Raw genomic sequence first — 12,140 nt, 5'->3', positions numbered from 1 at the left:
TTTCCAGAGGAGTTCTTCAGAGAAAACCCACCAATGAACAAATGTATATCAGAAGGAAAAAAAAAAAAGTGGATTCGGATCATATCCTATAAGCACTAACTTGTCCAAGATGTGTGTGTATGTGCATTGTGTAATCAATGTGCTAGTTAAATACAATGTCTGTGTACCTGTGCTTATACTTATGTAGTATAATGACCAGGTGGACTAGTCTTATAGATCATGAATTATGAGTCATGTTGATTAAATATAAGTGAACGAGCACCTGAAGATGACTAGTGTGGACTAAATTTTAAAAAAAGCTGGTAAACAATTTTCTTTTTATTAGGTTATGTTAATCACCATACATTACATCATTAGTTTTTGATGTAGTGTTCCATGATTCATTGTTTGCGTATAACACCCAGTACTCCATTCAGGACATGCCCTTTTTAATACCCATCACCAGGCTAACCCATCCCCCCGCCCCCTCCCCTCTAGAACCCTGAGTTTGTTTCTCAGAGTCCATCGTCTCTCATGGTTCGTTTCCCCCTCCTATTCCCCCCCCCTTCATTTTTCACTTCCTACTATCTTTTTTTTAACATATGATGTATTATTTGTTTCAGAGGTACAGGTCTGTGATTCAACAGTCTTACACAATTCACAGTGCTCACCATAGCACATACCCTCCCCAATGTCTATCACCCAGCCACCTCATCCCTCCCACCCCCCACCACTCCAGCAACCCTCAGTTTGTTTCCTGAAATTAAGAATTCCTCATATCAGTGAGATCATATGATATATGTCTTTCTGATTGACTTATTTCACTCAGCATAATACCCTCCAGTTCCATCCACTTCCGTCGTTGCAAATGGCGAGATTTCATTCCTTTTGATGGCTGCATAATATTCCATTGTATATATATACCACACCTTCTTTATCCATTCATCTGTCGATGGGCATCTTGGCTCTTTCCATTGTTGGGCTATTGTGGACATTGCTGCTATAAACATTGAGGTGCATGTACCCCTTGTGATCCCTACGTTTGTATCTTTGGGGTAAATACCCAGTAGTGAAATTGGTGGTTCGTATGGTAGCTCTATTTTCAACTGTTTGAGGAACCTCCATACTGTTTTCCAGAGTGGCTGCACCAGCTTGCATTCCCGCTAACAGTGTAGGAGGGTTCCCCTTTCTCTGCATCCCTGCCAACATCTATTGTTTCCTGATTTGTTAATTTTAGCCATTCTGACTGGTGTGAGGTGGTATCTCATTGAGGTTTTGATTTGGATTTCCCTGATGCCGAGCAATGTTGAGCACTTTTTCATGTGTCTGTTGGTCGTTTGGATGTCTTCTTTGGAAAAAATGTCTGTTCATGTCTTCTGCCCATTTCTTGATTGGATCATTTGTTCTTTGGGTGTTGAGTTTGATAAATTCTTTATAGATTTTGGATACTAGTCCTTTATCTGATATGTCATTTGCAACTATCTTCTCCCATTCTGTCAGTTGTCTTTTGGTTTTGTTGACTGTTTCTTTTGCTGTGCAAAAGCTTTTGATCTTGATGAAGCCCCAGTAGTTCATTTTTGCCCTTGTTTCCCTTACCTTTGCTGATGTTTCTAGGAAGAAGTTGCTGTGGCTGAGGTCAAAGAGGTTGCTGCCTGTGTTCTCCTTTAGGATTTTGATGGACTCCTGTCTCACATTTAGGTCTTTCAACCATTTGGAGTCTATTTTTGTGTGTGGTGTAAGGAAATGGCCCAGTTTCATTCTGCATGTGGCTGTCCAATTTTCCCAACACCATTTGTTGAAGAGACTGTCTTTTTTCCATTGGACATTCTTTCCTGCTTTGTGGAAGATTAGTTGACCCTAGAGTTGAGGATCCATTTCTGGCTCTCTATTCTGTTCCATTGATCTATGTGTCTGTTTTTGTGCCAGTACCATACTGTTTTGATGATGACAGCTTTGTAATAGAGCTTGAAGTCTGGAATGTTAACAAGACCAATATCTAAGGGACCGGTAAAGGGATAACAAATGATGATGACTGAAAAAATTGAATGAATAAATAGGAGAGATTGTGGTAAAATGTCTTAAGAGTTAAGCATTATCTTCTACAAGCTCAACTGTGATTTATTTTCAACACAATGCAATGTAGTTTTAAATCCTAGAATCTTATTATTGATTGCTTAAAAAAAATCTGTTATAAAAACAGAAGTAATTGGAAAACACTGTGAAAAAAATATTACTTTTTTAGGTAATCTTTTATAGTCATGATAAAAATTTTAGTTTAAATGTTGAAAGTATTTTAAGATAATGACAACTTATTTACAATATAGATAAATTACAAAGGTTTTACTTAAATTTACTTTAAATATCCCAAATATCATTAAAATAAAGAAAGACAAATGCCTTATGGTCTCATTTATATATGAAATCTAAAAAAAAAAAAGACAACAACAACAAAACAAACAAATGAAAAAACCTCACAGCTACAGAGAATAGAGGGGTGGTTCCCAGAGGTGAGAAACTGGCAGGGGTGGGGCATGTAAAAAATGAGTAAATCTGGTCAAAAGGTAAAAACTTCCAGTTATAAGATAAACAATACCTGGGAATGTAATGTACAGAATGTAATGATTCTGGTTAACAATACTGTATTATATATTTGAAGGTTGCTAATAGAGTAGATCTTAAAAGTTCTCATCATAAGAAAAGAATTCTTAACTATGTTAGGTGGTGGGTTAACTAAACTTATTGTGGTAATCATTTTGCAATATATACATATATCAAATCACTGTGCTGTATACCTTGGACTAAAACAATGTTTTAAATCAATTATATGTTTCTCAATAAAACTGGGGGAAAAGGAAGTAAATGAGTTGACCTCTCGTCATTGTAAATGTAGTTCCCATCCTTGTCAATGTATAGATGTAATTTTATGCTTTTTAAGTTGATTGTTTGCATATAATATTCTTTCTACATTGATTTCATCCATTTATTTATTTATTTATTTAAGAATTTATTTATTTATTTGAGAGAGAGAGAAAGTTGCAATAAACAAATAAGTAGCATTACCAATAAATGGTGGTGAGGATGCAAGCAATTGGATCTCTCCTAGATGGCTAAGGGAAATTCAAAATGATGTAGACTCTTTGTTTTCATTGTAGTTGTTTTTATTTTTTTATTTATTTTAATTTAAATTCAATTAACTAACATATAATGTATTATTGGCTTCAGAGGTAGAGGTCAGTGATTTATCAGTCTTATATAATACCCAGTGATCATTATAACACGTGCCTTCCTTAATGTAGACTCTTTGAAAAACAGTTTTATAAAATGAAACATTAACTTACCATATGATCCAGAAATCTCATGTGAAGGTATTTATCCTAGAGAAATTTGTAACATATGCTCACCTAAAACATATATGTGGATATTTATAGCTTTTACTTATAATTACAAAACTGGTGACAACCCAATTGTCCTTCAGCTGGTGAACTGATAAACAAAAGATTGTATATCTATATAGTGAATAAGATACACATTGGTGTTGGGGCTAAATTAATTCCAGAATAAAGGTCTGTTCTATGCCTGCCATACAAAGCTTAAAAGCGATTCTTAAAAGAATCAAGTTGATGCCAGGTTATTTAATTTCATGCCAAAACAAAATAGAACACTGAAAAGAAATACCACAAAATATAGCAACCAATAATTTAAAATTTACAATGTTCAGATCCAATTAAAATTTACAATGTTCAGATCCAATTAAAATTGACCAAGCATGCCAAGAAGTGTAAAAATATCGTCCATAATTTGGAGAAATCATAATCTTGAAAATATACCCAGAAATTACAATGATGATGGGTTTAGTATACATGGATTGTAAAAGTAGGTATTAAAATATTATTAATATGCAAAGTAGTATGAAGGCAAATAAGAATATCAATTACAAGAGAGGATATGAATAAAACATCCAAATAGGATGTCTAAAGATGAAACACACAATAAATGAAATAAAAACATGCTGAATAAGATTAAAAGTACAATGAACAGAGCAGGAAAAAAAGAAAATAAACATGGACCTGAAGATATATGAGAGAAACTATCCAAAAAAAAAGCACATAGAAGAAAACAGAAACTGAAAAAAAAGTCTGTGTGAAACGTGAGGGATAATGTCAAGGGCATTAACATATGACTAATTGATGTCTCCAAAGGATACTAAAAGTGTAAGAGATCAGAAAATTATATGAAGAAATGATAATAACTAAAAGTTTTCTGAATTTTATTAATATTTTAAACCCACACATGCAGAAATACAATAAACATCAAACAACAGAAAAAAAGAAAACCAAGCTAAAGTATACCATAACTAAATTGCTAAATGTCAGCACTGAAAAGCAAATCTTAAAAGCAACCACACACACACACACACACACACACACACACACACACACACACACACACACACAAATTGTTTGGAGGAGCAAAGATCATCATGTCAGCTTGCCTCTCCTCAGACACTATGAAGGCCACAATACAGTAGAACATTTTGAGTATTAAAAGAAAAAAAAATCTCTGGCAGAAACATCTTTCAAAAATTAAGCCAAAAAAAAAAATGTTTTCAGGTGCCTAAGTGGCTCAGTCAGTTAAGCATCTGCCTTCAGCTCAGGTCATGGTCTCAGGATCCTGGGATTGAGTCCAGCATCCGGCTCTCTGCTCAGCAGGGAGTCTGATTCTCCCTCTCATTCTCCCTTTGTACTCTCTCTCTGTTTCAAATAAATAAATAAAATCTTAAAAAACAGTTTTTTCCTTAAGGATTTTGGTGGTTTCCTGTCTCACTTTTAGGTCTTTCATCCATTTTGAGTCTATTTTTGTGTATGGTGTAAGGAAATGGTCCAGTTTTATTCTTCTGCATGTGGCTGTCCAGTTTTCCCAACACCATTTGTTGAAGAGACTGTCTTTTTTCCATAGGATATTCTTTCCGCTTTGTCAAAGATCAGCTGACCATAGAGTTGAGGGTCCATTTCTGGGCTCTCTTTTCTGTTCCATTGATCTATGTGTCTGTTTTGTGCCAGTACCATACTGTCTTGATGATGACAGCTTTGTAATAGTACTTAAAGTCCAGAATTGTGATGCTTCCAGCTTTGCTTTTCTTTTTCAACATTCTTCTGGCTATTCGGGATCTTTATTGGTTCCATACATATTTTAAGATTATTTGTTCCATTTCTGTGAAAAAAGTTGATGGTATTTTGATAGGGATTACATTAAATATGTAGATTGCTCTAGGTAGAATAGACATTTTCACAATATTTGTTCTTCCAATCCATGAGTATGGAACATTTTTCCATTTCTTTGTGTCTTCCTTAATTTCTTTTATGAGTATTCTATAGTTTTCTGAGTACAGATCCTTTGCCTCTTTGGTTAGATTTATTCCTAGGTATCTTATGGTTTTGGGTGCAATTATAAATGGGATCGACTCCTTAATTTCTCTTTCTTCTATTTCGTTGTATAGAAATGCAACTGACTTCTGCGCATTGATTTTATATCCTGCCACTTTACTGAATTCCTGTATAAGTTCTAGCATTTGTGGGATGGAGTCTTTTGGGTTTTCCACATAACGTATCATATCATCTGCAAAAAGTGAGAGTTTCACTTGTTCTTTGCCAGTTAGGATGCATTTTATTTCTTTTTGTTGTCTGATTGCTGAGGTTATGATATCTAGTATATGTTGAACAGCAGTGGTGATAGTGGACATCCCTGCCATGTTCCTGACCTTAGGGGAAAAGCTCTCAGTTTTTCCCCATCAAGAATAATATTTGATGGGCGCCTGGGTGGTTCAGTTGGTTAAGCGACTGCCTTCGGCTCAGGTCATGATCCCAGAGTCCTGGGATTGAGTCCCATATCAGGCTCCCTGTCCAGCAGGGAGTCTGCTTCTCCCTCTGACCCTCTTCCCTCTCATGCTGTCTATCTCTCATTCTCTCTCTCTCAAATAAATAAATAAAATCTTTAAAAAAAAAAGAATGATATTTGCTGTGGGTTTTTCATAGATGGCTTTTATGATGTTGAGGTATGTACCTTATTTCCCTGCACAGTGAAGAGTTTTAATCAAGAAAGGATGCTGTACTTTGTCAAATGTTTTTTCTGCATCTTTTGAGAGGATCCTATGGTTCTTCTTTCTTTTATTAATGTAGTGTTTCACATTGATTGATTTGAGGATGTTGAACCAGCCTTGCAGCCCAGGGATAAATCCCACTTGGTCGTGATGAATAATCCATTTAATGTACTGTTGGAGCCTAATGGCTAATATTTTGGTGAGAATTTTTGAATCCATATTCATCAGGGATATTGGTCTGTAATTCTCCTTTTTGGGGGTCTTTGTCTGGTTTTTGGATCAAGATAATCCTGGCCTCATGAAATGAATTTGGAAGTTTTCTTTCCATTTCTATTTTTTGAAACAGTTTCAGAAGAATAGGTATTAATTCTTCTTTAAATGTTTGGTAGAATTCCCCTGGGAAGCCATCTGGCCCTGGGCTCTTGTTTGTTGGGAGATTTTTGATGACTGCTTCAATTTCCTTATGGTTATGGATCTGTTCAGGTTTTCTATTTTTCCTGGTTCAGTTTTGGTAGTTGATACATCTCTAGGAATGCATCCATTTCTTCCAGATTGTCTAATTTGTTGGCATATAGTTGCTCATAATAAGTTCTTATAATTGTTTGTATTTTTCTGTGTTTGTTATTATCTCTCCTCTTTCATTCAGGATTTTATTTATTTGGGTCCTTTCTCTTTTCTTTTTGATAAGTCTGGCCAAGGGGTTATCAATTTTATTAATTCTTTCAAAGAACCAGCTCCTAGTTTTGTTGATTTATTCTACTGTTCTTTTGGTCTCTATTTCATTGATTTCTGCCCTGAACTTTATTATTTCTCTTCTCCTGCTGGGTTTAGGCTTTATTTGCTGTTCTTTCTCTAGTTCCTTTAAGTGTAGAGTTAGGTTATATATTTGAGATCTTTCTTGTTTCTTGAGAAAGGCTTGTATGGCTATGTACTTCCTTCTTAGGATTGCCTTTGCTGCATCCCAAAGGTTTTCCATGAATTTTTCAAAATCTTCTTTAATTTTTTGGTTGACTTATTCATTCTTTATTAGGATGTTCTTTAGCCTCCATGTATTTGAGTTCTTTCCAACTTTCCTCCACAACCTCTTCAACCTCAGCCACACCAACTTCTTCCTAGACACATTGTCAAAAGCAAGGGAAGCAAGGGCAAAAATGAACTACTGGGACTTCATCAAGATAAAAAGCTTTTGCATAGCAAAGGAAACAATCAATAAAACCAAAAGACAACCGACAGAAGGGAGAAGATATTTGCAAATGACATATCATTTGTATCCAAAACCTATAAAGAACTTACCAAACTCAACACTTAAGGAGCAAATAATCCAGTCAAGAAATGGGCGGAAGACATTTACAGATATTTCTGCGAAGAAGACAACCAAATGGCCAATGGACTCATGAAACCGTGCTCAACATCACTCTGCATCTGGGAAATATAAATCAAAACCACAATGAGATACTACCTCATACCAGTCAGAATGGCTAAAATTAACAAGTCAGGAAACGACAGATGTTGGGTCGGATAAAGAGAAAGGGGAACCCTCCAACACTGTCGGTGAGAATGCAAACTGGTGCAGCCACTCTGGAAAACAGTATGGAGGTTCCTCAAAAAGTTGAAAATAGAGCTACCCTATGACCCAGCAATTGCACTACTGTTTATTTACCCCAAAGTTACAAATGTAGTGATACAAAGGGACATTGGCATCCCAGTGTTTATAGCAGCAATGTCCACAATAGCCAAACCATGGAAAGAGCCTAGATGTCCATTCACAGATGAATGGATAAAGAAGGTGTGGTATATATATACAATGGGATATTATGCAGCCATCAAAAAATGAAATCTTGCCATTCATTTGCAATGATGTGGATGGAACTGGAGGGTATTATGCTGAGCGAAATAAGTCAATCAGAGAAAGATAAGTATCATATAATCTCACTGATATGAGGAATTTGAGAAACAAGACAGAGGATCATAGGGGAAAGGAGGGAAAAATGAAACGATGAAATCAGAGAAAGAGACAAACCATAAGAGACTCTTAATCTTAGAAAACAAACTGAGGGTTGCTGGAGTGGAGGGGTGTGGGAGGGGTGGGGTGACTGGGTGATGGACATTGGTGAGGGTATGTTGTTGTGGTAAGTGCTGTGTATTGTGTAAGACTGATGAATCACAGACCTGTACCCCTGAAACAAATAATACATTGTATGTTAATAATTAAAAAAAATAGTTTTCAGTAATCCAAAGCTGAGAGATTTCAAGAAATGGTAAAGGAATTTCATGACACAAAAGGTAATGATACCACACAGAAATTTGAATCTACATTTAGGAATGTAGAAAGCCAGAAATATGTAACATGGGGGTAAATATATTTGACAACATAAGAAATCTGTTTTTAGTCTCTGCTTCCTGGTCCTGACATGGAGCTCCTAAACTCTTGTAAAATTTCCTGGGTGATGAGGATGATAGGAGCATCTTACATAGAGTGCCTATATCCCTCGGAATTCCTGGGTGATTTGAACATCTTTTGTCCTAATGAGGTGACACTTGGTGGGCTCCTAGAAAACTTCTTAGGATGATGGCTGGTTACCATAAAGACTAAGCAGTGATTAGAAATTTGGCACTTTCAGCCCCACACTCCATTCTCTGGTGAGGGAAGAGAGGCTGAAGATTGAGTTAATTGATCATGCCTACTTGACAAAGGCTCTATAAAAATCCCTAAGCTAAGAGGTGTGGAAATTTCGCTTCTGAGTTGGTGAATGTATCCATGGGCAGACAGGCTGACACACCACAACTCCAAGGGAACAGAAGCTCCTGCACTTGGGACCCTTCCATATTTTAGCTTATGTACCTCTTCATCTGTCTGTTTATTTCTATTCTTTATAATTTCCTTTATAATAAACTGGCAAACATAATTTCCTTTATAATAAACTGGCAAACATAACACATAAAGTGTTTCCGTAAGTTCTGTGAACTGTTATAAAAAAGTATGGAGCCTAAGGAAAGGGTCCTGGGAACCTCTAATCTGCAGCCAAGTTGGCAGAAGTGTGGATATGCTGGGAATCCACTACTTGCTATTGGTGTCTGCCTGAGGGGGCACTCTTGTGGGACTGAGACTTTAACCTGTTGGATTTGCACTAACTGAATAAAGTAAAAATTGAATTAAATTATAAGGCACTCGGTTGGTTTCCACAGAGTATTGGAGTTTTCAGAAAGTCTCCACAACTCTAAACACATCCTATTTTTCACACCAGTTAACTGAGTTATTATCTTACTGTCACTTGTAATGAATGGAAAATAGCAAATAAAACAACAGCTGGTCTACCGAAATACCTGTTAAAGCTGGTTTAAGCCTGACAAAGAAGAATAGTTGAAAGTAAATTTTTAAATTATGCTTCAAAACACTGACATCTCATGAAATGCTATTTAGGACACAGAGCTTTAGTGGGGCCTGTGGCTTATCCAAAGAAACACACACTTCGATTGTTTGTACCTTGGGTGCACACCCATTCTGTCATCCCTCTATATCTGTGCCCATATAGTGCTCTCTGCTGTCTCCCATTACAGCATATTTGTAATTGTGAAAATTGCCTTGAGGAAAACAGAGAATAGAGTATCTGTGTAAATTACATGATAGTTATCCTTTCTCAGGATACGTATTCCTTGTGAAATACCATAATCACCATGGTTCCACAAAGATACAGAGTGTTAATGATGTTATTATTTATTATGTGTTCATTTTACTTTTGGTAAAATTTCTTTGGATGAAGATGAATCGTATTTCTTTATTAATGGACATTATTATTCAGTAATACCTATATACATCTAAAAAGGCATTCATCATGACAACCTATTTATTAAGAAAAAGTTTGAACATTAAAAAGAATGGAAATGTATCTAATATAAATTACAATAATAAGTGCCATTGAGTGAATGCATAATTAGTACTAGCTGTTTTATATTCTGGTTAATTAATCCTCATAACTACCCTGAAAGGTAGGCATTACCATCCCCACTTTGCTCTGAAATGAATTACCCAAGATGAGTTTAAAGCCTTATTCCAGACTGTTGAGAGGTGCTCTGACAGGAACCAACTATTATGTTCCTTTATATTGCTTGCTGCTAATTGTGGCTTTTAGATTTAGCTAATTATTTTATATCTTTCCCTTTAGGATTTGATACCAGTATTTTGCCAATTTGCAAGGATTCACTTGGTTGGATGTTTAATAGACTTGACACAAACTATGACCTGCTACTGGACCAGTCAGAGCTCGGAAGCATTTACCTTGACAAGAATGAACAGTGTACCAAGGCATTCTTCAATTCTTGTGACACATACAAGGACAGTTTGATATCTAACAATGAATGGTGCTACTGCTTCCAGAGACAGCAAGGTAAAAGATGAGACACCTACTAATGCAGATAGTTGACCTGCATGTCAAATTTTATCTATCTCTTCATGATTTAAAAAAATAGTTCATTTTACCCAATTCATTTTAGTAAATATTTTTCTCATTAGAGTGTTTAATAAAAGAGCAAATAAGCAGCATGTTAAACAATATAACTCTGCTAGGGATACAAAACAGGCTAAACAAGATGAAAAATAGTAATTAATATTTCATATTAATGCACTTCATTATAGTTTTCATTATGAACCACCAAGAAGCACATAGAGATATGAGAACATAGATATTAAAAGTAATCATTAAAATTAATTTGCTATCTGCTTTGCCCATGGTGTAAAATAAATGGTTTTTTTGACACTATACTGGGGAGTTTTAATGTTCTATTTTGTGATCTTATTAAATGAGCTGAATGAACCACCGCATTCACCATAAAGTTATTTTTACTCATTTGATTTTAAAATGACTTAGCCTTTCAAACTTTTAAAAATAACTTAGCTTTGTAAAAATTCACTAGCATAGAAAGTATCTTGATTCTCTGGAAGAGGCAAGATAAGTGGAAGTGTTGGGGTGATGCTAGTTCTTTAGGCATCATTCTTTACTGGGAAATGCACTGTAACATTGAAACCATGCTTACACAATCAATCTAATGGTGATTAGAATTAAGTAGCTAAGAGAACAAGATTCAAAAAGCTCACATTATGATAAAATTTGCTGAAACTAAGGAAACAATAGTATGCATAATTTTGATGCTAATCTTAAAAAACAAACTGGGAATTAGTCTAATGTGATACACCTGCTATTGTTACCTCATTTTAAAATTCTTGATGGCTTAGAGAATGTACAAGCTACATTAAACTGTATTAATTATTCTCAGCTTTTCATATGAAAAACTAACATATGTGTTAGTTTTAATCTTTAGATTAAAGTCTTTAAGACTTTAAATCTTAATTACTTCTCCACATAGTAATAGTTTAGTAACTAGGAATGAAATGATTATCCATAAATTAATTAGCAGTGAGTCAATGGCAGGATCTGTAGAGTAGTTTAACTACTTACAAATTAAACAAAGTATAAAACTTAGATTTTCTTTATTAAAATACTTTGAATCCTACACACACACACACACACACACACTGTTGATTTTACTAACGCATATTTGCTTACTAGGTAATTGCCTTTTCTAAAAACCTACATGTTAGTTTTATTTATTTTTTATTTTATTTTATTTTTTTAAAGATTTTATTTATTTATTCGACAGAGAGAGACACAGTAAGAGAGGGAACACAAGCAGGGGGAGTGGGAGAGGAAGCAGCAGGCTTCCCGCAGAGCAGGGAGCCTGATGCAGGGCTCGATCCCAGGACCTTGGGACCATGACCTCAGTCAAAGGCAGATGCCTAACAACTGAGCCACCCAGGCACCCCGACATGTTAGTTTTAATAACTAGTGTACATTTAAATCATTTAAAAAATAGAAAAGCAAATCCTGGTAAACCACTATAAAAAGATATGTGGTCTTTTTATTATGTTACTTCAGTTAATTATTTTTAGTGTTATGATGGCATGTTTAGTTGTTTATCCATGAACATTTAAAAATATTATGAAAAATTCTGGAAGTTTCTTCCACAGAAATAAATACTTTCATCTTGAAACATTTCTCGATTTTGCAAC

General features: G+C 35.2%; 1 protein-coding gene across 2 annotated transcripts in view; it reads left to right on the top strand.

Moving 5' to 3' along the window:
- The window catches only part of SPOCK3 (SPARC (osteonectin), cwcv and kazal like domains proteoglycan 3), a 466,791-nt gene that overhangs the window by 441,027 nt on the left and 13,624 nt on the right, over nt 1-12,140 (top strand). For both annotated transcript variants that reach the window (XM_073892466.1, XM_025874422.2), the window contains exon 8: nt 10,240-10,461. In XM_073892466.1, coding sequence (XP_073748567.1) covers nt 10,240-10,461 — 222 coding nt within the window. The remainder of the gene's footprint in view (nt 1-10,239; nt 10,462-12,140) is intronic.

The sequence above is a fragment of the Callorhinus ursinus genome, unplaced genomic scaffold, assembly GCF_003265705.2.
Source record: "Callorhinus ursinus isolate GAN/ISIS: 27379988/994484 unplaced genomic scaffold, GSC_fseal_2.0 scaffold4, whole genome shotgun sequence".
In the NCBI taxonomy this organism is placed as follows: Eukaryota; Metazoa; Chordata; class Mammalia; order Carnivora; family Otariidae; genus Callorhinus; species Callorhinus ursinus.
This window is presented reverse-complemented; position numbering and strand designations above follow the sequence as displayed.